Source organism: Ambystoma mexicanum, chromosome 1p, assembly GCF_040938575.1.
Source record: "Ambystoma mexicanum isolate Mex_15411 chromosome 1p, UKY_AmexF1_1, whole genome shotgun sequence".
Taxonomy (NCBI): Eukaryota; Metazoa; Chordata; class Amphibia; order Caudata; family Ambystomatidae; genus Ambystoma; species Ambystoma mexicanum.
In genome coordinates this window covers 1,035,862,330-1,035,888,719 of record NC_090921.1, presented here as the reverse complement: position 1 = coordinate 1,035,888,719, position 26,390 = coordinate 1,035,862,330, and the positions used below count along the sequence as shown (strand labels likewise).

Below are 26,390 nucleotides of genomic sequence, written 5' to 3'. Positions count from 1 at the left end.
ACTGCCGCTCTCAGGTCCAGCTGAGGTCCTTTCCCTCTTTCATCTCTCTCTCTACCTGTGGTGTTCCCCAGGGGTCTAACCTCTCTCTCCCTGGCTGTTCAACCAATACCTGGCAACTCTCAACCACCGCATCGCTGCTCTCTGCTCCAACTTCCAGTGTTATGCGGATGACACCCAGCTCTCTTTCAGGCTCCCCTCATCCGCCATTCTACTCCTTCTCGCATTCCTGACCACCTTTCTGTAATTCAGGAGTGGTGTGCCGCCAATGATCTCTGCCTTAATGCCAGTAAAATGGAGATCCTCCTCATCATAACACCAGCTCTCTCTTTTCCTCTCCCTCTATGGCTGCCCACTATGGGTCCTCTTCCTGCTCCTATGTGTGAGGCTAAGAACCTTGGGGTCATCTTTGACTCCACCCTCTTCTTCTCACCTCACATTTCCGACATCTTATAAGAAGGCAAAATATCAGCTGCACCTCCTCAGAGGTATTCTGCCTTTCCTCACTTTCCCCCAGAAGCTCACTGTCTCCAGAGCTCCCGTCCTCTCAAGGCTGGACTACTGCAACAGCCTCTTTCTAAATCTTCCTGCCTCTACTCTCCGACCTGTACAACTTGTCCAGAACAGGACTGCAAGACTTGTCCTTGGCCTCAAGCCCAGGGATCGTATCTCTCCAGCTCTGAAATCTCTTCATTGGCTCCCTGTGGCATCAAGAATCAAGTTCAAGACCATCTGCATTATCCACAAGGCTTTCTGGGGCCTGGGAACGCACTAGCTCCAACTCCCTCTTCCTAAGTATCTCCCATCTCAAGCTCTCCGCTCATCCAACTCCAACTTACTGAGGGTCAGCCGCTTTTCCAAGCAGAGAGTTGGGGGCAGATCACTTTCCTCGGCTGAGGCCTCCCTCTGGAACAGCCTCCCTGTCTCTCTCAAACTTGATCAGAACCATCTTTGGTTCCAGAAGCAACTCAAGACCTTCTTCTTTGCTTCCGCTTTCTCTCTTCCTCTACCCTGCTGATGATCCATCTGTTCCCAGCACTGGTCACCTGGCCACCCTCTGAACTTGGGCCCAGCTCATTGCCTGCCCAGTTGCACCTTGCACTGCCTCTTGGCTCTCCCAGCACTTGTGGTCTGTATCTGTAAACCTACAGTCCCCTCCCTCGGCACTTATGTGCCACACCTTGGCTGCACTTCCGATTACCTGCACTTCTCCACCCCCACCCCATTTTGCACTTCTTTCCCTTCCCCTTCCCTGCACTTGTGTGATCTGAATGACACAAGGCCTAGTAAGATCGTTGTTTTGTCCTGCCTCTGTTTCTCCCTCCTTGTCGTGCCTAGAAACACTTGTGTACAGATGTGCTATAAATGCCACATCATATAATAACATATCAATATTTCTCATTGGAACACCCTGATGAGAATCCTTCCTTTTCCCATGAATGAATTGGAGAATATGGAAGGTATGTTTTGCTAGCATTTCTCTGATAATCAGCTTGGCTCCTATTTGGTATGCCTGTAAGTACCGGGCCTTTGGGTGCTTTAAGCCCTATTTGTGCCACCTGGTCAAACTGTGGAACTTCACTTCCCAAGACCAGTTTGTTTGGTAGGTTAGGTATTACAGTCACTAATAAATGTGCTTCTTTTCCCAAGACTGTAACAGAGATTTGGGTTTGTGGGTGTCCTATTTGTATGGCCCTGAATACACCCTATGGTCTTTTATCCTGTAGGTTTCCATCGATGGGGAAGTAAATCGGCTTTTATGGCACAACCCTTGCTTCCCGTGTCTCATTGGGCCCAAATGTTTTTTCCTTTTACTACAACTAGGATTCTGTAAAGATGTGTACAGAGCATAATATTTTTCTAGAAATGCTACTTCTTTAGAATGAAAACATATAGTGTTTTCATGGGGGATATCAACATCTACTTTTCTTTGTTCTTCTGATGAATTAACATGTTTGGGGTAATGAGATGGACAGTGCTGTGTAAGATGTTTCAAACACCCTCAGATACAACATCCCATAGCTAAAGAATAGTAATTTCAAAAAGACTCTGGATTTTCCCAAGAAGGATCTGATTCTTCAGACTATGAGATATCAGCGTCTTTATTTTTAGGTGTTATGGTTCTTTGAGGAGCCCCTTTCAAATGTGTTGGTATATTTAGAGGTTTGGCTTCTCTCCACAAAGTCTCTCCTGTAATCAACTCGCAGTTGGTTTCTTTTATCAGAGGATAGGAAAAACAATGTATTTTCTGGAGTGTTGCTTTTCGAATAATTGCTAGGTGGGTCTGTGATTGATGGTTCCCAAGAAATCTCATATACCAGGTTTCCCACTATTTGCCCTCTATTAACTCTAATATGAACTAGTGAACAATTTAAAAATATGGACTTTAATTATTTTCCACAAGGAAGAACAGGCAGCATTTTTAGCCTTCCCTCTTTACAAGGGATAACATAGAGTGGCACACTGGTAGGGCAATCTACCCTCAGTTGCAAAGAAACTATCATTTTATCCTTTGCAGGTATTACAGAGTCTTAAGGGCAGAAAAGATGGTAAATATTGCCCTCCACAGTGTTCCTAATGGGTCAAATGGATTGACTGGATAGCAATTGATAACCACACCTACATTAGAATGTAAAGGGAAAATGGCCTCATGGTCTTTTCTTAAAGATCCCGATACTGGTAGAGGAGAAAACCTGTTTAGATTTCTCTTCAGCGATAGATGTTAAAGAGATTGAATCTGTTTCAAGTTCTTGGGGATAGGACCGATTCATAGGAGGAGTTTTGCTATTACACTCTACACTCTTCACCAGATTTGGGGTAGTATCTATTATACTCATATGGGATCCCCAGTTTGTGTCAAATTAATCCAATCCCACCTCTGACACCATATATGAAATGGCTGGCGGCCCTGGGCGATCGCCATATGATTCTGGATGGGGACTTTGTGGGGCCCTGATCATGTTATATCCCGAAATCCTTTGACACTGTTAAACATGAGATCCTTCTTAGAAGGCTGGTCACGATTTTCATTACCAGCATTTTCCTGTCTTGGTTTTCCTCATTTTTGGCGGTTCACATTGAGGCTGCTTTTGTTTCCACCTTTTCCACTGAACCTCATTTCGTGAAACGTGGTGTCCTTCAGGGATGCTTTCTGTTCCCTAATCTGTTTAATTCATAAATCGACCCCTTTGCTGTTTTGGTGTTGTCCTATGGGTTTTCTTTTGTACACTTATGCCAATGACACCCAGCTCCTCATGTGGCTTGGGGGATATGGCTCTTTGCTGCCAAACTTGTCTAGAAGAAATAGCAGCTTGGGTGAATGTTTATACTCTCCATCTCAAGTTCCAGAAAACCAAACGGATGATTTTTGGCAGAACAAAATCTCTTTGGGATTTCCGTTATTGGCCTGTTCTACCCCGTTTTCTTTTGTTAAAAACATGGTGTTAAAATGTGATAATTTTTTAAACCTCATGCTGCAGGTAAATTATGTGGCTACTTCCATTTTGTTAAGTTTCGTCTGTCATGACAAATCTTTCCTTATCAGTGGCTTTGGACGATGTCTACTCCCTGTTTTTGAGGCTGCCTGAGTGCACGCTGAGATGTCTGCAAATTCTGCAGAATGCAGCTGCCCAGCTTACTGTTGACCTTCGCCAATCCCCTCATATACCTCCCATCCTGGCCACGCTGCTTTGGCATCAGGTGAAGCAGCGTATCGTTGTCAAATCTTTGTGCACTGTTTTCAGTTGTTTAGCCAATTCATCAGCGAGCTTAAAGAAGTATTCTCCGGGTCACCCCCTGCAATCAGCAAATAGATCGCTCCGCACAGCGCACAAATATCAGGCCAATCATTGGAAGGAGGGTCCTTTTCCGTGCTTGCTCCCTCCATATGGCACGCCCTCCCTCTCTACCTAAGGCTATACCCAGCCACTGGAACTTTCTGCTGCAAACCTCCGCTTAGTTTTCGATTGTAGCTTTTACTCTGTAATTGTTGTCTGTGCTTCTCCTATACTAGCGCCAGAAAGCCACCTGTGGGCAGCTGCGCTCTGCATATGGAATTCAACTAAACTAAATCAGTACCATGCCCTAATTCATGGCAAATAGCGAATCGCCCAATGACTTCCTCTGTCTTCTATCCCCTGTGAAACGTATCCTCTGTGTTGAATTATGATGCAATTAGTGGACTCTGGCCCACAGACTATCGTGCCACTCTTTAGTTTCCATGAGAAACCTTTGTAAACTGGGGAAAGGCTGCAGCAGTCGCTCCATACTAGTAGACCAGTTATTAGGCGTACACAGAGCATGGCAAAGAGAGCTACATTGTGCCTCCCACTCCATAATACCAGTGTAAGTCTGCCTGAAATCATGTATAGTGTCTGTACAATTCAGAGCTGGTGGGCAGACACTTGCTGATCACACCCAACTAACTCTCTGCACAGCTGTATAACCAGTGCAGTTCAAGCTTTGGGGCTGTGATATGATATGGCATTTGTAACACGCCTATACACAAGTGTTTCACAGTCCATGTTATTGAATGGATTGTGTTCGAGGATAACAGTGATGCCACAAACGTTTTATTAGAATAATGCCCAGAGGGATATTGATGTAAGTATTATTTTATGCTTTTTTTTAAAAAGCAAACAGGGTTTTTTAACACGGTTTATTTGAACAATAAAGCTCCTTGTTACGTAACCAAATAAGGACTTGTAGAGCTTTTGTGTCCCAGCAAAAAATAACTTTCCTCAGCCTCTGCTTATTGGGCTGTACAAACATCCAATGCCCGGCGTTTTTTCTTCACCAACTAGCAGGCATCACCGCGATCAGTTTCTCCGCCTACGCCTAAATCTTTATCCAACGAAGGAGACGCTACACAGGAGACATTACCCGTGAGATTCAAGACAACCAATGTCGATTCTGTGTAAAATGCGGTTGAATCAGTCAAACATTTGCTGAGAAGTCCGCGTATTGTGTTTTTGAAGACATTTGCTTCACAAAATGATGACCTGGAAACGTGGTGGTTAGCAATTCTGTCTGGGGGAAACGCTATGTTCATCTGTGCTAAAGTGAAGTAACTCGGCTAACTTTGACCTAACAGTCATGTCTGGTAAGGAAGCATAAAAGACAAAATCATGGTACATGTAAATTGAAGTTTGAAATAAACTAAGAATTTTACAATAGAAAATAAATTTTAAAAAACTAGCTTTGAAAAAAATATGTATTGCTTAAAGCGCAACACTAGGCGCAGAGCTATTTATAACGGGAGGATGCCAGGATTGCGTTGTGTACAGTAGGAGCGCAGTAGTTTTGATGGAGGGAGTGCAACTTCCTTCGGTCTCATGCCACAACTGTCGGCTCGCCTGACATGAACAGCTTTAAACCCGCATTCCCCCAAATACCTGTCAGACAAAGGACTACTTGCGGATGCCCTAGGGATCTTCAAAGCAAAGAACAACTCTAAATAGAAATCCCGATCTTCAAAAAATACAAGATTCAAAAGAATAGGGATGTGCCCCCAAAATGTGGAACCTCCTTGCCCCGGAGCTGCAAGCTGCATAGCCCTCTACATCTAAGGGAAAAATATGAAAATCCTTCCGGAGAAATACCTCTGGGAAAGGCGGAGAAATACCTCTGGGAAAGGTGGAGAAATACCTCTGGGAAAGGTGGAGAAATACCTCTGGGAAAGATGCCAGACCTCAATTCTCTTGTGATCCGGCAAGATATGTCCATCGCTTGGGGAAATGACCCGCTGTCCCATTCTCCCTGACATTGCCCATAATGTACTTGCCTGGTCAGTCATGTATTAAATTGGATTAAAATAAATTCTGCTGTTGTCATCTTTGTCTTGTTTCTCATGCTGCTAGATAGCTACTGCAGCCTTCTTTTCGAGGCCATTTAAAAAAAGGGGGAGTGAGGGTCCCAAGGGTCTCCCCATAGGGCAGCCAGCACTCAAGCAGCGGGCAAGGAGGAGTAGAAGGGACTGCAGGGGTAGGCTGTGGAAAGACTGCCCAGGATACTTGCTGTCTCTTTCCATACAGAATGCTCGGATTATTTACCGGTAATCTTCATAGCAACTAGTCCTCCTGTTCCACGTCACAGTCCTAAATCAAAGAAGGACGCCTGCCTTGCCCATACTCTTTCACAATAAACTCTTAAAAAAAAATAAGCCTGTTCGTCCTCCCGCCCTCTACGGGGGTATAAAATGGCCACCGCCGCTCCCCACATCTTGAGTCATGTCTTCCCCACAGGGAGAGGAGGGGTATTGGGTCTGTGACGAGGAAGATTCGGACTCGATGTCCTGAAGATTACTGATAGGTAATCCGAGCATGGCCCTCGTGTTTCCTCTTTCTCAGCCAAGTCCTAACTAAATTAAGATTCCCAAAGAACAGAGAGGTTGACCCAGCATATGCCAAATAAAAGCAAAAAAGGATATAGCCTAGATACTGCAAACCTGGTGTACCTTTAATGCCCATCAAATGCAGCATGATTGAAGAACCGCTGAGGCAAACCAAAGATCAGCCCGCAGAAGGATGGAAAGTCAACAATGATGTGCAGACGGGTTAGGCGAAGGCCAGGTGGCAGCTCTACACATTTTGAGAAGAGATGCCCCCTTTGCTTCTGCCCAAGACATGGCCATTGCTCTGGTTTAACACCCTACCCCTTAGTCAAACAGAGGGGAGCCCGAAATCGTGTATGCCAAGAATATAATGTCCTTAATCCACAGTGTAATAGAAAGCAACAGGGCGCTACAACCCTTCTTTGGGCCCCCAAAAGTTTCAGGAAGACTGTTTGATGTCTAGAAAGAGGTTTTTCTGTCCAGGTAGGAAGGGTCACTTGCCTCACATCCAAGAAAGGCAACTGCACCCTGGTCTCCTGAGTCAAATCCGGCAATAGGTCCGAAGTCACGATCTCCTGTGAGAAGTGGAAAGTGGAAACCACCTCTGGATCACAAAGTGATGGAGAGATGGAGTGGTAAGGAGGAGATCTCAGGAAAGACCCCAGTACACGGATCTTCCAGGCTAAGGTGACTAAAAATACAGTCTTCAAGTCAGGCGCTTACGATCAATGGAGCAAAGGGATTAAACAAAGGGGACACCCTGGAGAGCCCGGAGAATGAGAGGGAGGTCCCGGGGTGATGTAGGGGTTCTCCATCCTTGGGTGCGATGTAGAGAGATTGTGCTACATTCTGGGGGTGATAGTGTCAGACTCCTTGACATCCACCCTCGGAGCCCTGACTGCACTGCGTAAAGGAGTACACAGAGATACCCAGAGGAAACCGTCTTGCAGAAATCTTAGAATCTCTGAAGAAATACAGTCCAGAGGGAGAAGGTTGTTCCTGAGACAGCAGTCAGCAAAGGAATGCTAGTTCCTATCAGAGATACAGAGAGTAGGCAGGGTTGTTTATATGCCTGAACTGCCAATGAGAGAAGAGAGACAGGCCCTGCTGCCTTAGCACCTCACTTTCAGGAACCAGACCCCCCCCCAACCCCTCGATCTCCAGTTGCTGTGTGGCCTTCAGTCTTCTGCCAGGACCAATGGAAGAGAGTTGGCCAGGAGAAGGGAATGAGATTCTTCCAGGAGCAGGGGAAGGGGGAACCATAACCTCCGGATCCAGTAAGGATCTACCAGAAGCACTTTGGCCTGGGAGAACTTGATCCATTTCAGAATTCTGGGAATCTGAGGAGCAGCCGCTGGAGGAGCAGCAAACAAAATAGGGCTTGGGGAACAGCGGTGGCTGTCTAACACCCCATTAGGGGGATAGGAGGGTTGACAACCTTACTTTTTATGGAGTTATCGTGAAAGGGTCTGGGGAAGGCAGACGGCCTTAATTTAGTTGTGACTGGGACGAAAAAGAGGGAACATGGGGGTTATGTTACCAAGAACTGGTCAGCGAAACTCCCTGCAGCATAACTCAGTAGAGATACTGGGCCTCATTAGGAGGCTGGCGGCCGCGGAATGAACAGTGCCGGTCCAGACCAGACGTGCATACCGCCACCCGCGAGAAAATGCATACCGCTTACCTGCGAGGTAAGAACGGCATGGCTACCTCCAAACTCCTAATGAGGCCCACTGTTAGCCTAAAAGAGAATCGCACATGACTGCAACATTGGTTTGGCATGTCTTTTATTAGCAAATATGCTGAGACTGTTGAGGGAGGGCGTGTGGGCATTGTGCTGCTTTTGAAAGGGGGAGAGAACTCGTGACACATACGTGGAGGGCGACTCACAGCCTCCACGTGAGCGACTCGCAACCTGTAGTGTTATTTGCATGCTCGAGTCGCTGCTTCTCTGCGATTCATCCCCAGCCAAGCACTTCTGAACTGATCCTTATTTTGTCTCCTCAGGAAGGACGGCCTGCAGCCTGGGAACAGAACTAGGTAAACCTTTTTGCATTTCTTCCTTTTCTTTTTTTTTTATTATTTATTGTGGATTAGCCAAAAAATGTTGACTTTTTACACATCAAACAACATAGAAAACTTCTTTTTATTTTTTTAGTGTACAGCTAAATAGAAAGCGGACTCACACCACTGTCAAAGAATAAGAAACGCAAAAAGCTCTTTGAAGCCTGGCTTGCTGAAATGTGATTCTAACCTTCATATTTGTGCCCGTATACTATAATGCGTTATTTATTTATTAATCTGTATACAGTCAACAAAGACTTTACATATAAAAACAACATAACCATTTCCAAGTTAAAAATACAAACAACTTAATCAGTACTGGTAAGTTTCAGCTAAAAATCAATTAAAACTGACTTTGTACAGCACATTTCTAAAATAGAGTAATCAGAATAAGATCCCATCAGATACATTTTTAAGAATGTTCAAGCACACCGTATAAAATAACATCATAGGAAATAATAAATTAACACTGTTACCCTTTAAAAAATGTTCCCACGTTTCTTTCAGATATTGTGTTATTGTAGGGTGAGCTTCTGACAAGAAAGTATTTCACGGGTAGGGTTGCCTCCTTTGTTTGAAGCAAAAAACGTAATTGAAACCCCGCCCACATTGTTAGAAGCCCCTTCCCTTTGGCACACCCCCTTCTATAGGTTTGAAAACTGTAATGCGATAACAAGGGGAGAAATCATAAATCCTCCTTGCCGTGATTTGTATCTACCTTTATGATCAAGGCTGGGCTGGTTTTGACCAAATTGGATCCAGTTGCTAACAAAATGTTCAGATTTGAACAAGATGTGCGTTAACCCACTTCCCAGATGAATAGATAATTTCTGAAAATGTTAACATCTGTAAAAAGATTCCTATAGGTTTTCTTTTAAGCTTTGAAATCCATTAAATCATCGGAAGAGCTCAGTGGGTTGAAAACCTGGAGCAAAGGTCTAGCTGCAGGTTTCACATAAACTACCACAGCTGGCACATTAACCGACCAAGCCAACATTCTAAAATAATCTCACTGGAGAAAAGGTGAGTGATTCTTGAACCATTTTATAAAGTGCACATTAATAACAGAATGGTCAGTTGACATTTTTATGAAGCATTATAATTATTGCCCAAGGAAATAAATGTTATAGGAGCAAGGAGGTTTAAAAGCTGGTTTAGGAGCATCTAGCATTATGCTGGCTCTTCCCATCCCTACCAACCTTTTAGAGGCACAGGCTAGTTATGAAATCCAGCAAGATCATATTTTCTGCCAGAATGGTTCATTTTGTGAGCTGAGAAGAGGCTGAGCCAGGTGCACTGATTTACAATGAACTTTTCCCAGTTTCTCCTAGCCTTACCTATCCTTGTTGCACTTGATAAGAATATTATGCAACAATAATATCGATATCTTGCTCCATTACACAATAATCAGACCCCAACATATAGAGATTCTATGATTGCTAAAAACAAAGCAAAATCTGCAACCCCTGTGAAATTGGCTGTTTTTGCACAAACACCTGCGAAATCGGTTGTTTTTGCACAAACGGCCATTTCTTAAAAAAATACTCAAAATGTGATTTCTTTTTAAAATGTAAGGATAACATGTAAGTATAGTCATCATATGAGGGGGGAAATAAGAGGGAGCGGGAGCAATGGTTCAGATGGGGAGGTATGTGCAAAAAACTGGCGGGGGAGTGCTGGGGCAGAGGGGAAGCAGTGGCCCACGAAAAAAGCGGGAGTGGTGGACCGCAAAAAAGGGGGCGAGGGGCACATTGGGAGAATAGATGGGGGATTTGTGCGATGGACTGGAAGAAAAGTTGCGCGATGACGAAGGAGTGAGTACGAAGGAAGGACTGTAGACTGTCGAAGGAACTGGCGAGCATAAGGTGTGAGTGGAGAGCATGGTTGGACGTGTAACAAGGACTGGGGAGGGAGCGTTGTGATTCGGCAGAGCGACAAAGCAAGTAAGTATTTGCAGGACTGGCAGAGAGAGAGAGATTTGGCAGTGTAAGTTATGATGGTGAATTAGTGAGTGTGAGGGGTGTTGGTGAATGTGGGGGTGTGTCGGTGCTTGGGGGATTGAAGAACATATAAGGGGAGTATGTGCACCATTACAACTGATAACGGCCAATAAAGTTAATATAAAATGGGCATGTGCATTAAACCAAAAAAGTAGAACAAAATCAACACTGTTCTATTAAGCTGTGGATATCTGGGACTCTATAACATTGATAGCAGAACCCACATACAAAGGGTGCAAATAACGACAACCTGCCTCTTTCTAGCAGCCTGGCTCTTGCACAACATGGCTGTCTAGCACCATTCAGTCAACAAAACATCTGCTGCTAAAATGCTGCAATAAATACAATTGTGTGAGGTCAGTTTAGCTTGTTTATGTTGTAAAATGTTCAGTTCAATGCCGCAATATATAGGAGGGCTCTGAATGAAGTTTGACTTTCCCTTTGGAAATGTTGATCTACAAATAGCAGGCATGAAGGTTGAGGTGGGCCTGGAGGCCATGAATGATGTAACTCTCACTTGAAATGTCAGCTACATAGATCCAAGCTGTGGGCTGCATTCCATCAAAGCTTTCAACATTGAGAAGTGGTCCCACAACATGTCTGACACCGCTCATCCACCCTGGCTGTTCATTCATCAGCGGTTTCAAACCTGGGACTTGTAGGTTAGCTTTTCACAAATGTGTGTGCCGCAAATCAAATGCAGACTGGCAAAACAAACACTGGCCACCAGTAAAGCTCCTTACCTACCGCTGCCTCCACACTACGCATGGTGGTTGTGAAGCAGAGATGCATGTTCCCTCGCGCCGTGTCGGTCAAGTGTGAGTGGTGCATGCTGCGCCGAGTGTTGCTCTGCATTCTGGCATTCATGCTCGTTAATTATCATTGCCGATGTGAGGCACCGAATGCAATGCAAAAGCCGAAGCAGGCCTAGATTCTGAGATTCTACTCACATGTTGCAATGGGACAACTTAAGGGGTTTGGGAAGTCTGCTCTGGGTTGCTTTTATGGATAAGTAACGTTGCTTACTTGTTTCGTTATTAAAAACAGGCTGTCAGCTTATTGTTTACATAGGTTTAAATAAAGTATGCACTTTTTGCACAAAAGTACATTTTTTCCCTTTCAAACAAGCAGGCAGCTTTCCAGATTTCCATAAATATACATCTGATCTTTCTTTTCACAATAAACCAAATAGCGGGTGCGGTCTGTTGGCTGCACTTTGCTTTAAGATGAATCTGGGCCGTCAAAATTAAGACCCTAACATTAGCACTTGGCATGAAGAGTTGGGATTTTGCACATGAAACTGTCCCTGAAGGGGAACTTTCCCCCATGACCTGTTTTCTATTAATTATCCCTTAACTGATAAAGGAGTTGTAAATCACAGCTCCAAGGAACACTGCAGGAAGCCCATTCAGCTCTGGTTGGCACACACCCAGTGGTCGAAGTGTACAAACAGAAGTAGTGGAACTATCAGGGCTCAAGTGGAGGGCACACGTGGGTGGACGGCATCCACCCACTATTTTCAGAGGGTGGACACCGTCCCCCCTTGGTATTTTAGAGGCCTGGCCATGTGCACGAAAATATACTTAGAACATTTCATTTTTTAAATGAAATATACTGCCATCCCCGGGACTCAAACCGTGGTCGCCAGTTTAGCAGGCTGGGGTCTTCACCACTTCACCAGATACAGAGGGTTCTTCATCACTTCACCAGATATGCAGTGTTAACAAAATAGGCAGGCAAACACGGTGTTAAAACCAGACTGGCCTGGATCTGTGTAACAGAAATACTTTAATTTCATTGGCTGCTTACCAGCCAATGAAATTTGTCAATCACTGAGTGTGAGTGGGAGCAGTGGCTCACGAGAGCCAGAAAGGAGAAAAGTGGACCTGTGCATGTGGCCTTCCTTGCATGATGACTGGTAAGCAAACATCCCTTTCCTCAGTTTCATTCTTACTTCACTTTGCCACCCCCTGCATCGAGGGGACCGAAAGTCAGGTGGGCTACTAGGCCACAGTCTCCCAGGGAGAGGCCGGGGCCTAATACCTTCGAGTTCACCTTAAAAGCTTCAGGCTACGGTCGCCAGTGCGCGTTCAATTATATTATAATAATAAAACAATCGAGCCTGCACTGACGACCGTAGCCTAAAGCTTTTAAGGTGAACTCGAAGCAACTAAGCACATCGGCCTCTCCCTGGGTGCAAGAGCTGCACTGAACATAGCGTGAGGAGACAGAGCGACTAGGGACCAATTGGACAGAGGTGGGTGGAACATGAGGAGGAGGTAGAGAAGGATGTGGAGAGGGGGGTCAGGAGAGGTGTGCAATGGGAGGGGGAGCAGGGAGTGTTCAGCCCCACTTTACAAAATTGTTAGCAGAGCTAGTGCTCCTATACTTCATTCAATTCTGTTTTACTGTTCCTATACTGTTATTTTAAAAAGAAACCGTTCCAAATGGTTTCATTTTAAAATAAAAGTGTAGGAAGAAGTTGAAACTTTCACTTCCAGTGCACTGCACTGAGCGTTCCCCTAAACTGCAGGAACATGAGTTTTGGGGTTTGTATTGTGCGTGTGAGGGGGAGTGGCAATGGGGTGTGTGAGGAGCGGTGCAGGCCAGTAGGGAACACAGTGACACTATTTATTTTCGTGCCCTTTGACCACTGACTGACTTCCTATAATTAATAGTGCTGCACGTCTGTGCAATGGGATTTTCTGGCCCTGGTAATGCCTTTTTCAGAAGATATTTATCACCCGCAGTGGAACAATCCTTTTTTCTATGGAAAGTCTCTCCTGGGGTTACCTGGCCAGCCGCATTTATCCGAGGAAAGAAAGAGGTGTGACATGATGAGAGCAGTGCAGACCTGTACCCTTGCAGGGAAAGGGTTGCCTAGAATAAACCACTGCATGTGAGAGGGGAGCACTGAGCATGCAACTGCAAAAGAATGTGGTGTATGGGGGATACCAGCACAGGAAAGTAATGAGAATGAGCTGTGCCATTGCAGGCAAGGGGGCTGCACAAAAGATGACCGGGGGGTGGAGGGGCGGAGGGCAGGGAGAATGGTACACACGAGACATGATGACATGTCACTAAAAGAATGAAGTACAGCTCTCATTCCATCACGGATTTGTTGGGGGTTGCCTGATGTTGAAATGCCTGTTCAACTTTGCATTAAATACATTGCACAAGGGGAACGGTGTGCATGGTCTCATTGTGAATATGATGCTAACTGTACAAACCTGGTATTTTAAATAGCACTGTTTTTTTTTTAAAAAAACACTGAATTGTGATTTTGAATTGCATGGGATATTTATGACACAGTGGTTGAAAAGTGTTGCATGGAGAAGCATGGATTATGTACTTCATGCAGTGCAATCTATGTACCACGTGTAGTAAATATCCCACGTTACCCCAATTCACAATAAAATGGCACATCCCAACTCATAATAAGGGGGCATTTTAAAAACAGGAGCTTTTGAAAATATATTTCTTATCAAACACCTCTGCTTGCCGGGTGTCATATATTAGTAAACAGCAAAGCATCAGAGCAGCAGCACCAGCCTCTCCTAAGCAACGCAAACCCCGCGTGCCCAAACCCAAAGCAGCACCTCCGGTTTCACAACTTCACGCTCCCTCTTAACTCACCACCACTGTTCCTTTCAGAACCAACCGCTAAAAGGTTGCCAAAATGGCAGAAGTCCCCTCATAAACTGCCCTGTTGAATACATCACCGCTATGTCCATATTGAGTCCTTGGCTGGCAAAAAAAGAAGGTACATTGAGGGGCAGGGATTCCAAAGGGCCTCCAGCTATGAGTGATGGCTAGAGGAGGATTGGAGACATCACTGCCAGAGAGGGGAAAATGATAGCATGGGACATGCCAGCTCAAGAGAGGGGTGATAGCATTGAAGGAGAGAGGGTGGCATGGGAAGGACCACTGCAGGGCAGTGAAGGAGAAGATATTTCACCAGGGGAGCGGGGTACATGACAGAAAACCCCGTCGTAGTGATTTGAGTTTAATTGATTCATTAGTAAAGCGCCTTTACTTAAGGAACCACCCTGGAGAACCTGGATCTATACAAAAGAAACACAAAAAATAAATAATGCGATAGGTATTTTTTCTCTTGGGTGAGTGTTTTTGTCTGCTTACTGTAATAAATGCCATAGTCCCAATTCCTGCATAAAGCCTTTTTTTGGTTTGGGTGAAACAAAACGGTGTCGACTCATGTTTTCTCTGGCTTGGATGCACCAGAGGAAATGCAGTCTACTGGGGCCAGATGTGTGTAGTAGCCTGTAAGAAGGACACAGCGCAACGGATGGTACTTCCTGTTATGGCACTTCTGGTGATGTCACTTCCGGTGACGTCACTCCCCGTTGGCTATGCTAATGAGTCACACCACTTCTTTTTTTAGGACTTGAGCCCTGGGACCTATGTTCCCTACTGGCCTGCCATGCTCCGCACAAACCCCATCACCATGCCCCCTACCCCGCACAATACCAGTCCGATAGCACAGCGGTGTAGCGTTCACTTTGACATCTGTGCAGAGCCTGCTGACGCAGGTCCGAATCCCGGCAGGGCCAAACTCGGATAAATGAGCACCAGACACCGTGGGTAATAATAAGCAGCGCTCAGATACCTAAGGGTTCGTAGCGCTATATAAATGCAAAATTATTATTATTATTAATACAAACCCCAAAACACATGCACCTGCTGTTTAAGGGAACGTTCCGTGCAGTGCACTGAGTGCAAGTTTCATCTTCTTCTTACACTTTTATTTTAAAAATAGACCATTCTGGAACGGTAACTTTTTAAAATAAAAGTATATGAACAGTAAAACATTTTTTTTAAATAATTTTAGGAGCACCACTCCCAACCACTGCCGAGCATTTCGACCACTGCACACACTTTAAAAGCCCAGATGCGCTCCTGTTGTGTCCCTGGCTTCTGAGTATTGACACTCAGAGTGCCATCACATGGGAGCAGGGGCGCTTGCAAGGGGTGGCCAGGGGGGGCCATGGCCACCTTTATAAAAATGCTGCCCCCCCCCATCGGCCACCCCATGAAAAAGCAAAAAAATACACTTTTTTTTCTTCCCCTCTGAACTGTGCATGGACAATAATCACATGTGCAGTTCAGTGTGAAAGAAATGTTTTTTTTGTTGCCGCAGCTCACCACCCGCGATGGACTGGAGCGAGCCACGTATGATGGTGGCCCTAACCCCCATTGATCGCACAATAAACACTGCTTGAGTGCGTGCATTTCTGTTTTGGCTTGCGCTTGCAGGCTTTTTTCACTTCCAGGCACTGAAAAGGAGACCTGGGCTGCGGCGCTGAGGGATTGAGTGGTTTTCCCAGGCAAGCACTTCAGAGTTGAGGTATGTGGCACCAGGGGTGGCGCCAGGCATGGGCATGGGAGGGCTAAAGCCCCCCCCTTCCACAGCTGCCTGTTCGCCATGCACAGGCCTGCTTGCTTGACCTCAGGCCGGCGCTCTCCACACCGCTTTATTTTCTCCTCACAAAACTGATTGTGGGGGAGGGTGGAGGTGCTAAAATGTAACCAGCCCATTATTATTAAATAGAACAATTGTGGAGGTCAGACGCCCCTGGAAGAAGAGAGTACCTGCTGGCTGCGAGATGCATGCTGGCCACCTTAGCAGGATAATCTGTGTCTCTTTCAGTGAGGCCATTCTCCTTGTACCCGTCGTGAAGAGTACACCCTGTGTCAAAAACGTGTTTCTGCGGTGCCTGCCAGTTGAAAGAGCAGCTCTTTGATTGCATCTGGCCTACATGGCCAGACCATGTCGTCTGCGAACCCTGCCACATTGTAATTTGCCAATAAGCAAAGAGCAGTGCTGCCATCATTGCTGCCTATCCAAAAACAGGGCCCCTCCTGTCACAGCCATTCCCTGGACTAGAGGCCCATGTTCGGTGACCTTTACTTTCTACTCTCCACACAAGACACAGGATTGCTGCCCAACCTTCACCCCACCCTTGACCGAGGCCAGCACTGCACTGCCCTGATCTCCCTACACAATTTTGCTCTCCTCACAGACGCAATTTCTTTATACTTACACCTCCTTATGCAATCCAGACCGTTCTGTCACCACCCAGAACAAATGAGCTCCTAGGCCTGTTGTGCACAGCTAGATTTGGTCCCTCTATATAGGACTTCTAGAAACATTTAAATTAAATAACTATCAACTTTCCCACTAACAGATGTGACTGCCCTCATACTTGTGTGCACTTCAGAATGCTGCATTAAAATAGGAACGAGCACCCCTCTCTAATGCTTCAGAGGATGACAGTGTCCATATTACTTGCCAATATGCTTCAATAGACCAAGTCCTTCCCTTCCTTGACATAGTCCTTACAACTTGTGGCACTTTCACCTCTCGAGTCACCTCATGTAAGCAAATAACTTTCAAATAATACTTTAGTTTAATTCAAATGCGGACTCCAAATAGCACTCCTCCCACTCCCAGAATGCTCTGTATGGCTAGAAAGCTCCTAAGCATGTGCACAGGCTGGCAGCATTACTTGGCAGGGTAGCAGGAAGAGGAGAGTGACAAGAAAGAGTAGGATTTGGAGTAACGTGACTCCCCTGTGGACACTATAGCACCTTCCTCGGCCCAGTTGTAGATATATGAGGCTATAGCAAGCACCATTAAACACTCACACTGGAAATGCTGCAACACATTTGCTGAAGACCAGATCCTTAATGAGCAATGCTTTCTGAGCTAAAATGAAGTCCAACAAAGTCTACAACATGAAATGTGTAATGCTTAATGAATGTTAAGGGACACATGCTTACATTGTGGCCCTGCAGATTTTGGGCACTGATACACACCTCCTTTCTGCCCATAAAGCTGAAATGACACCCGAGTAATGAAATTGCATCAAATCAGGTAGTAGAACTTTCTGGTGTCCTTAGTCTAACGCAATCATTTGCTTTGCCCATCTGATTTTAATAGTAGTTGCATGTTTCCAGCTCCATTTCCCTGTAACAAAAGCTACTAACAGTGTGCCAACAGAGCGGAAAGGAGCAACCCTGTGTAAATAGATGGCCCTCCCTAGGTACAACATATGAGGCAACCCATCAGGGCAGACTGAAAGTAGGGAGAATACGCTTCAGTGATATATGAAAGGGCGGTATTTCCTTACGAACAAACCCAGGGTAGAAGTCATTTCAGATGAGGCTCAGAGGAAAGAAGTGCCCCCCAATTTCCCTAAGCAGTGAGTTGAAGTAATAGCCACTAAATAAATAGTGCCATAAATGACAAAAGCTGCAGGTGCACCTTTTGCAGAAGGGTCTAGTCGGGAGACTCACACTCTAAGTGCATGGCATGTTTTACTGCCATTTTTGGGCAATGGAAAGCCTACTTGAGTGTTTGTATGTGATGGTGGGGTTGGAGTGGGGATGGGTGGTGGAGAATACTACAGTGGGGCTGGCCTGGCAGGGTCTTACTGTGGCATGGAATGTTGTACTCGCATTAAGGTCAAAGGCAACATGAGTGTTCTTACATTGGGAGCGCATGTTTCCTTATTTTGACTTGGGTCTTTATTATTTTACTGGTGTTTAAGGTCAAAGGCAACATACATATTCTTACATGGGGGAATATAACATGATGCGTGCAACATAAATGTTCTTATATGGGGAGATTTGTGTGATGATATGCTATTTATATAGCGCTTTCGCCAAAGCGATGTTCAGAGAACATATTTACATCAAATGTATCACCCAGCCGAAGTTTGCACTCATTTAATGAGCTTTATTTATACTGCATTTATTGGCCTCACCCAAACCCATACGTATCACGGCGGTGGTACAACTTGGTGAGCAGGGAAAACAGTACAGTACAGAGTAAGAGAGGTAACAAATTGCAAAAAGAAACATAATAGTGTGAGGTCCATAGAGGAGGGTAGAGATCACAGAGGTCACATTGAAGTATGAAAGACAGAGTTGGCCTTACCAAGATTTGAACCTGCAAAATCACACTCGTATTACAATAGCATGCGCTCAGCCCGGTGAGCTATTTTACCGGCTTGCCAGCAAAAGCATGTTTGTTTTCTTTCTGTGGCATTGCAATTTATTACTGGTGTTAAGGTCAAAGGCAACATACGTGTTCTAACATTGGGGTGGGGGCATTCGTGGTGCCTGCAAGGCTATATGTTTTTTTACTGTGGCATGACATTTTTTATTGCCATTAGGGAGCAAATACAACATGATGAGTGTTATTATATGTGGAGTGGGGGATTTTTGTAGCCAGCAAGGATATATTTTCTTGTTGTGGCATGGCTTTTTTCACTGGCATTAAGGCAAAGCCAACAGTGTTCTTACATGGGGATACTGGCACGTATTGGGAGAGCTAGCATAAACATGCTTTGTTATAGTATCTTTACTGGCATTATGGACAAAGGAAACATGATTATTGTCATATATGGAAATATTGGCATATATAGGTGCACCAGAATGGACATGTGTGAGCACAATCAATACGAAAATGCTTTTTTACACTTGCAGAGTACTGGCATATAGCAGACAAAGGCAGTATGAAAATGTGTTTGAAAAGGCTCCGGTGCATTGTTGGTGGCTTGGAATCTAACATACTTTTTATGTCTTCCCCTACAAAATCGATTGTAAACTGGGTGGTTTTTACCTAATTTATCACAAAGTGTACTGTAAAATGCACTATATTTTAACGCATTATTTAAAACCTTTTCTTAAGGGGACAAACCCCCTTTGATTGGTTTGCCCTCCCTCAATACTCTGTCACTCCTATGTATTTGGCTGGGGGCAGAACAAGTGCCCTTCCTTCCGCAGGCTCTTCTTAATGTGGGCCCTACTGCATTAGCTCCAGGCCCCACTTGTTACAGAATAACGGCTACGCCTCTGTTGAGTTGGGGTGAATGATGGATCTAATAGGCCAAAGGAAGGCGTGATATCTACTCAGCCTACTGGGCTTGCAAAGGGGATGTTAGGACGAGGGGGGTTCAGTAGCCCAATAGGTTTAATGTCCCGTCTCACTGACATCCAGTCCCGCCAAAATGTTGAGGCTGGATCTGCCCCTGTGTGGCACCCTGTGTGCCACCCCAAGATTTCCTGTGGCCTCATCAGGCCACCCCTATGAAAAATTTCTGGGGGCGGCACTGCATGGGAGCGATGAAAAGCAGATTCATTGTTTCTAACCCAGAGAAAAACAGTCAGTGCGGACTAAATCCGGGCAGGTGGCAACTCTTTTCAGGGGGCGGGGCTGGGCATAATTTGTGCTGGCCAGCACCTGTGCATGTCACCTCTGTGAAGAAGGTGACCTGTACATTTCCTAGAAATGGGAATCTTAAAAGATGCATTTCTATATTGAGTACCCGGAGGGTCGGGAGGGGGTCTGGAGGGGGGGGGGGCGAGGGCGTGGTTCATGAATGTGTTACGCCTGGTTTACCATTTGCTTTGGCTCTCTGGGGGGTCCTCATCATTTTGGCAGGTGAAGCGAGGGCCTGGATTTGCAAAAACTCACCGGTTTACCACTAGCATGAGATTTTCATGGTGATAGAAAACCATTGGATTCACCTGCTAAAAGGGCCGGTCTATGGGAATCCATGTTACACGCCTCCCGCCATGCACACTCGGCGGGAGGCAGTTACACTTCCTCACGTTATAAAGTGCAAACATGTGACTAAACGTATTTCGCCAGATTTAACGTGCATTTGTCGCACAGAGTAGTGCAGGCCACTAACATTGACTGTTGGAAACTGCAAAGCCCGTAAACACAGTAACACTTTTGTGACTCTGACCCCCCTAAGAATTCAGCTTGGTTAGGTTTGCAGTTTGGAAGATTAATCTTCTTCAGGTGGGTAGTGGTGCATGGGTGCCAGAATGATTTTTTTTACCTGCGTTGATTTTCCAAATGTTTAGCTCAGTGAGCATTTTTTCTTGTTGCTGACTAAACTTTTACAGATTTTGTGTCAGAAGGCTGGAGCTCCTATTTCGACCAACACGCCCTTTTCGTTAAATGCAATCAGGGAGAACGATAGTTCAAAGGTTTCCCCCTTCCAGTGTTCACTAGGCGTGGGAAAAGTGCCCACCAGTAAAGTGAAATAGGCGAAATTCGCTTCTGATTTAGCTTTTGCCCAGTGGTGTTGCTAGGAATCAAATTTAGGAGGGGCACAGAGGGGGCCACAGACACAAGTAGATGGGGAACAGGTGCAAGTGGATCTAAGTCAACTGGCCTAAGGCCCGACCACCTGGCACCTTCCAGGTTGCTGCTCTTTTTCGCCCCTTAGCAAGCCCCGCCCACCTGGTGCCTTTCTGGCTGCCGCTCTTTTTCCCTACTTAAGGAGCCCTCCAGCCTCTTTTCCTTTGCAGATGGGGAGCAGGTGCAAGTGGATCTAGGTCACCTGGCCTAAGCACAACACATCTTCTTAGCCCTGCCTCTTCCTTCCTGCTCTTAACTCTTAGATCAAGGGCGTCTCTCGCCCAGGTGTCTGAAGCGAAGGGCTGATGAAGAAAAGGGCAATTCCTGTTTGGACCTGTCCGGACCAGGAGGACCCAGGGTCCGACCCCCTGCTCAAACAACCGGTAAGCATGCACCAACATGTGTTTACTCCCTCTGCCCCCACAGGCCATCCCCATCCCCTCTGGTCCCCCTGTGATGTTCTCTTGTGCACCCCTCAGTTCTCGCACACAGTTGTTGGCTGTTTTGCTTGGTTCTTCTAATAATAATATTCTCCATATGTTGCTTCTCACAGAGCATGAGCAAATAGGATGGTCACTACTGCGTCTCCCGCCCTTGCTTTAGCTGACATTAACTGAGGTGGTGCTTCTGCTGACTCTCATGGGCCATCACAGGCCGCACCGGTGGTGTTGGCAAGTGCAGATAGCCGTGGCAAATGAAAGGAATACCCACAGCAAAGAGATATCACCTAAAGTAGCCTACCGAAAAAACAGAAACAGTACTGGGTCCGATTCGGGTCGACTCCGAACTGGGATTGAAGAACTCAAGGAAGACCTTGAATCAGAGTCTGACAATAAGAGTACTGAACCCAGAGGTCTGGGGGTCCTTAAATCAGTAACACCTCATGCATGGATGGGATGAAGGATAACTCTTACACCAAATAATAAGACAGACTCAGGTAGTTGGCAAAAAGTCTCTCCCAACTGTTTTATTATCAATTATCTAAAACAGGGCGTTACAACAGACATCAACGGACGTTCGCTTGAGCTCTCAATCATTTTGCATAAAAAACACTTTTATATACTAAAAATGTGTCATACATGATGTCATACTATGTGGCAAACAAGAATAACCTACGGGGTTGTGATACGCTTAAAGGGAACATCCAAGTATACTTTCTATATAGGGACGGGTTGTGATTGGGTCTCTACTGTCAGGTTGACAACTTATGTCCACCCCTAGTGCAAGTCATCTTCAACAGTTATTAAGTACATAGTATATCATTGGCTCTCAAACTATAAGGCCCTCTGTTATATGGCCCTCTACAAATGGTTGGCATGCTTGTACCCTTCTGGAACATTTGGCTCACTAGCAGCATGCAAGCTGGTACCCCAGGTATCAGTGGGTGGACTTGACCATGTCTCGACACCCAATATCTCTCATCGCTCATGTCTTCTGCCATTCAGATTGTCTTTGAACTTGGCCTTGCAAAGTATCCTTGCTCCTGGGAATATAAGGGAGTATAGGCACACTCTTATCACATTTCTGGTCTGCATGCCCAGCTCCTATTTCCATCCTTGGCTCATGTGACAGGAGACCGTATTATGGCCTGGTTTGCAGCATTTTATTGTCTTGAATTAATACACTTGGCACTTGTGGTGTTTTTTCTTTGCACCTTAACAAGGGCTGATTCAGCGTCCCACGTTCACTGTTCTTCAAGTATAGATAAACTGTTCTTGGCCACTCCATCCTTTGACAAAAGGCCAGACAGCTCTTCTAGGCCTTTCCATGCTCTTGGCTTTATGTTTGCTGCAACACATCTTTCCTATCCTTCTTTCTCTGTGGGTTTGACCTTACTAAATATGTGACACCGATGTCCAGCTTCTATATGATGGCGGCACTGCCTGCAGTCTATTTACTACGTATAGCTAGCCTTTAAGATCACTTAGACTACTTGCGTTGCTGCATCTGTACAGTTATAAAACAGCTTTGTATTTTCTGCAGTGCTCTTCACACGTGCAATCTTCATTTCGCATAGGAAAGTTTACTTGATTCTTCCATTCGTCATCAGATTCTATACAGTCCATACATTCTCTTCTTCAACCACTCTTCTCTGTGCATCATGCCTGCTTCATGTGATGTCACCAACTTCTCTTTCTCTTATCTTCATATTCCTTCGGGGATCTCCTCCAAAAGATTGTCATCTCTATGGGGATACATGATATAGTTTTCTGAATGGATACCTTTTCTCGAAGACTCTCCGTGGAAGAGGCACCATCACTGGTGTTGTGCATGTCGCGATCTCTGGCTTCCAGCATATAGGTAGGATGGAGCGGGACTTCCTGTAGAGGCATTCAGCTGCTCGTCTACAGTAACATCCTTTGCAGCACACTGCCAGTGGCTGACAGGCAACAAACAACCCTAATAGCACTGGGATGTATGGCATCTTCGCCAGAAACATTCCCCAACCAGAACCGCCAATGTGTACCCCGCCGGCATCAACCCCATGCCCCCAAACTGAATGTAACAGAGAAATCAGCCCATCCCACACACAGTCAACAGTGTGGCAAAGCATGAAGCAGCACTGTGGTTTGTGTCTTATGTAAGAGGAAGGTGAGCAGGGTCACGTTTGGTTCCCATCGAAGTATATTGCGCCATATAAACCACACGAAAAACCACCAGAAGTCAGTATGGAGCCAAGCAGGCTAGAGGATTAAGAGCTCTGGTGTGCTGCAGACAATGCAGGCTTCAACAACACATGTAATGCATGGGAAGGTAGGGAACATGTTCCACCCAACACTAACTGAGGTACTGGAAAGGCAAAGCACCTACAATCATGAACTCCCCCTCGTCTGCCAACGTATGGCTCTGACAGCAAAGCTGCTTGCTCTGGATCTGCTGCCATTCTCCTTTGTTGAAACGTTGTCTTTTGAGAACTGATGGTTTACATGGCACCGAGATGTAAGGTTCCAAGCCGCCACTATTTCTCAAGGACTGCAGTTCCAAAGCTGTATCGAAGGATTATTGGAGAGCAACAGAAGGCATTCCAAGGGTCAAAAGCATAAAATGTACACCTCACCATGGACATGTGGGTAAGTGCTCAGAGCACCAACTACGTACATGATTAGAACTGTGCACCCGGTGTCCTTCACCAAACCGCACACTCCCAAGTCAAGTTGAGCTAGCGTGTCTACTAGCCTACCATGCCAAGCCACATTGCCCAACACAACAGCAACATGGAATCCTCTCCTTGCAGAGATTGGAACAGATGTCACGCAAGGCATCATATATTCGCTCCATACGGGAAGTGGTGATCACTGAGTAGAGCTTGGTACATGCTCCCTTAAAGTTGACTCTGTCACAGCTGACAATGGCAGCAATGTTGTGGCAGCCCTGAACCAGGCTGACATAACCCAGCACCATGTTTCGCTCATGTGATCAACCTAGTTGTCACATGGTGCTGTGTGCACACTTCCGCAGCTCCAAACCCGTCCACATCTCATAGGCCCACTTCCAGGACAAACACCACCTGCCATAACTCGCTAGAACCCCACACACTATATGATTGACCGTCTTCTTTTATAATGCTTTGCCTTCTTTTACTACACTCTGTTACCCCAGCAAGCTGAGGCATTAGGCAGAACTGCTCTGCCAGTGGGCCAGTTCTTCTGTGCAAAGTGTTACAGCCATTTGGGATGCATTGGAAGGGTGATTCACAAGGAAGCAGGAAGCAGTGAAATCCTGCCACTCATTTGCCTTCTGGGGAAGTGTACGGACAATATGCGTGTGGTCTATGATATGATAAGATAGGCTAACGCACTTAATACCCAGAGGTTTCTAAGCGCGGACCCGGGGATCGAAACTGTGGTGTTCCGTGTCGTCTTGCTTCCAAGGCGAGCACGTTGCCCCTGAGCTATTCTCCCGAGACGGGCTCAGGATGATTCAGCAAAGGATCCGAAACTAGGAACCCGACGTGGGAAAATGCTCATTTGCTTGTGGGCTGAACCACACATCTGTGCAATCAAGATGACATTTCCTTTTTGAACACTGTCCTTGAACCATGTTTGTTAGACCATTGGCAATCATTTCGCCAGCTCAACAGTCCACCTCCATTGCTGAGAGCTGTAAAAAATATTTTGGTGATCAAACTGCAGGATGCATTAAATAAGACGGAAAGAGAACCTGCTACCACCTTATTCAAATACAGTGCAGCGGAGAAGGGCGGGGCAAGCGGCAGGTCTTGTGCAGGTAGTTGCAAACATTTGGTGTAATTGATGGTGAAGCCAAAGTATGTGCCAATACGGGTAATATCACGCAGAATGGGGTCAAGGTGGAGGTCCGGGTCTCTAACAAACAGCAGCACGTCGTCTGCGTAGAGCGAGATAATTTCAGGGGTACCCTGTAGCTGTATCCCCTTGCGTAAGTGGCGTTCCCTGACAAAGTCTGCCATAGGCTCAATGGCCAGTGCGAATAAGATCGAGGAGAACGGGCATCCCTGGCGGGTGCCTCTGAACAGAGGGAACAAGGCGGACATTTGAGAGTTGACTTGGACCCTGGCGACCGGGAAGAGTACAACAGTTTGATGTATGCAATCATCCTAGGCCCAATACCCATGGTCTCCAGGACCAGCCACATATATTTCCAGGACACCATATCAAAGGCCTTCTGGGCATCGAGGGTGACCGCGACTGCACTCACATCTTGATTGATTCGTGCCATAACGTTGAGAAGCCTCCTGATATTGTGTGACGTGGATCTCCCGGGCACGAACCCTGACTGGTCGTCGTGCACCATGTATGGTATAACAGGTTAGCAATCACCTTGGCAAAGATTTTTGTATCCAAGTTCATGAGTGAAAGGGGCCGGTATGATCCACAGTCATCAGTAGGCTTACCAGGCTTAAGCAGGACGGTGATACAACATTTGTAATACGCTAAAAAAAATTTTTAAAAAAAGCACCAAAGCGCAGAGAAAGCCGGAGAGGACAAAACTTAGAAACCTACCCACTGAAGAGCAGCATCTGAAGTCGGTTCTTGAAAGTTGGTAACTCTGAAATGAGCCTGATTTCAAGAAGTTGATTCCAGATATTTAACAGTAACATCAAAAGAGCGGCCTCGACAGTGCACCAGCTTAAAGCGCAGGGTCCATAGCAGTACTTTAGCCGAACACTGCAATTGCCTACTGGGTTTGTAGGCAGTGATATGATTCTTAAGATACTCAGGGGCACTGCCATATAGACAATTGGGCCTCATCATGAGTTGGACGGTAGCCCTTAAATGTGACGTTAATGGAATTTGTGGCACCAATATAGCTCTGCCGGATCACGAGTCAGCGCAAATACCGCCAACCACAAAATGAGCTGGCGCTATTACAGCCGGCGTTAATAGCGCTGTTAACAGAAAACGCAATTACAGCCATATCACAGGTCTGTGTACGGCAGTGTTAGCACTGAAAAGTGGTGCTAATACTGCCGAGATTTACCTCAAGTCTTCAGCTGGAGGTAAATGACCACAGGTGCCAGAAATAAAGCCACAGGTGCACCCAATGCACTACAGAGGGCGACATTAGGCACACCCATACCCCCAACACTGTTCCCAAGACTATGCTGCCATTATTTCCTGCGAGCTGGGACAGTCAGCTGCTGATGCTGCGCCTGGAAGCAGAGATGCAGGACAATCAGGCCAGAGCACAGGGATTACAGGTGGTGAGGAGGAGGAAGGCGAGGAGAGCCCAAGCAAGGCCCTAACGCTGGGCCCTCACTGACACCCAGTTGGTGACTCTGTACCATCTCAACAGGCAGACCATAACTGAGCTGCTCAGTACAATTGAGGACTACCTA

General features: G+C 46.0%; 1 protein-coding gene across 1 annotated transcript in view; it reads left to right on the top strand.

Moving 5' to 3' along the window:
- The window catches only part of LOC138447766 (butyrophilin subfamily 1 member A1-like), a 201,523-nt gene that overhangs the window by 69,024 nt on the left and 106,109 nt on the right, over window positions 1–26,390 (top strand). The window contains exon 4 of the mRNA XM_069604103.1: window positions 8,336–8,368. Within this exon, the coding sequence (XP_069460204.1) occupies window positions 8,336–8,368 (33 nt within the window). The remainder of the gene's footprint in view (window positions 1–8,335; window positions 8,369–26,390) is intronic.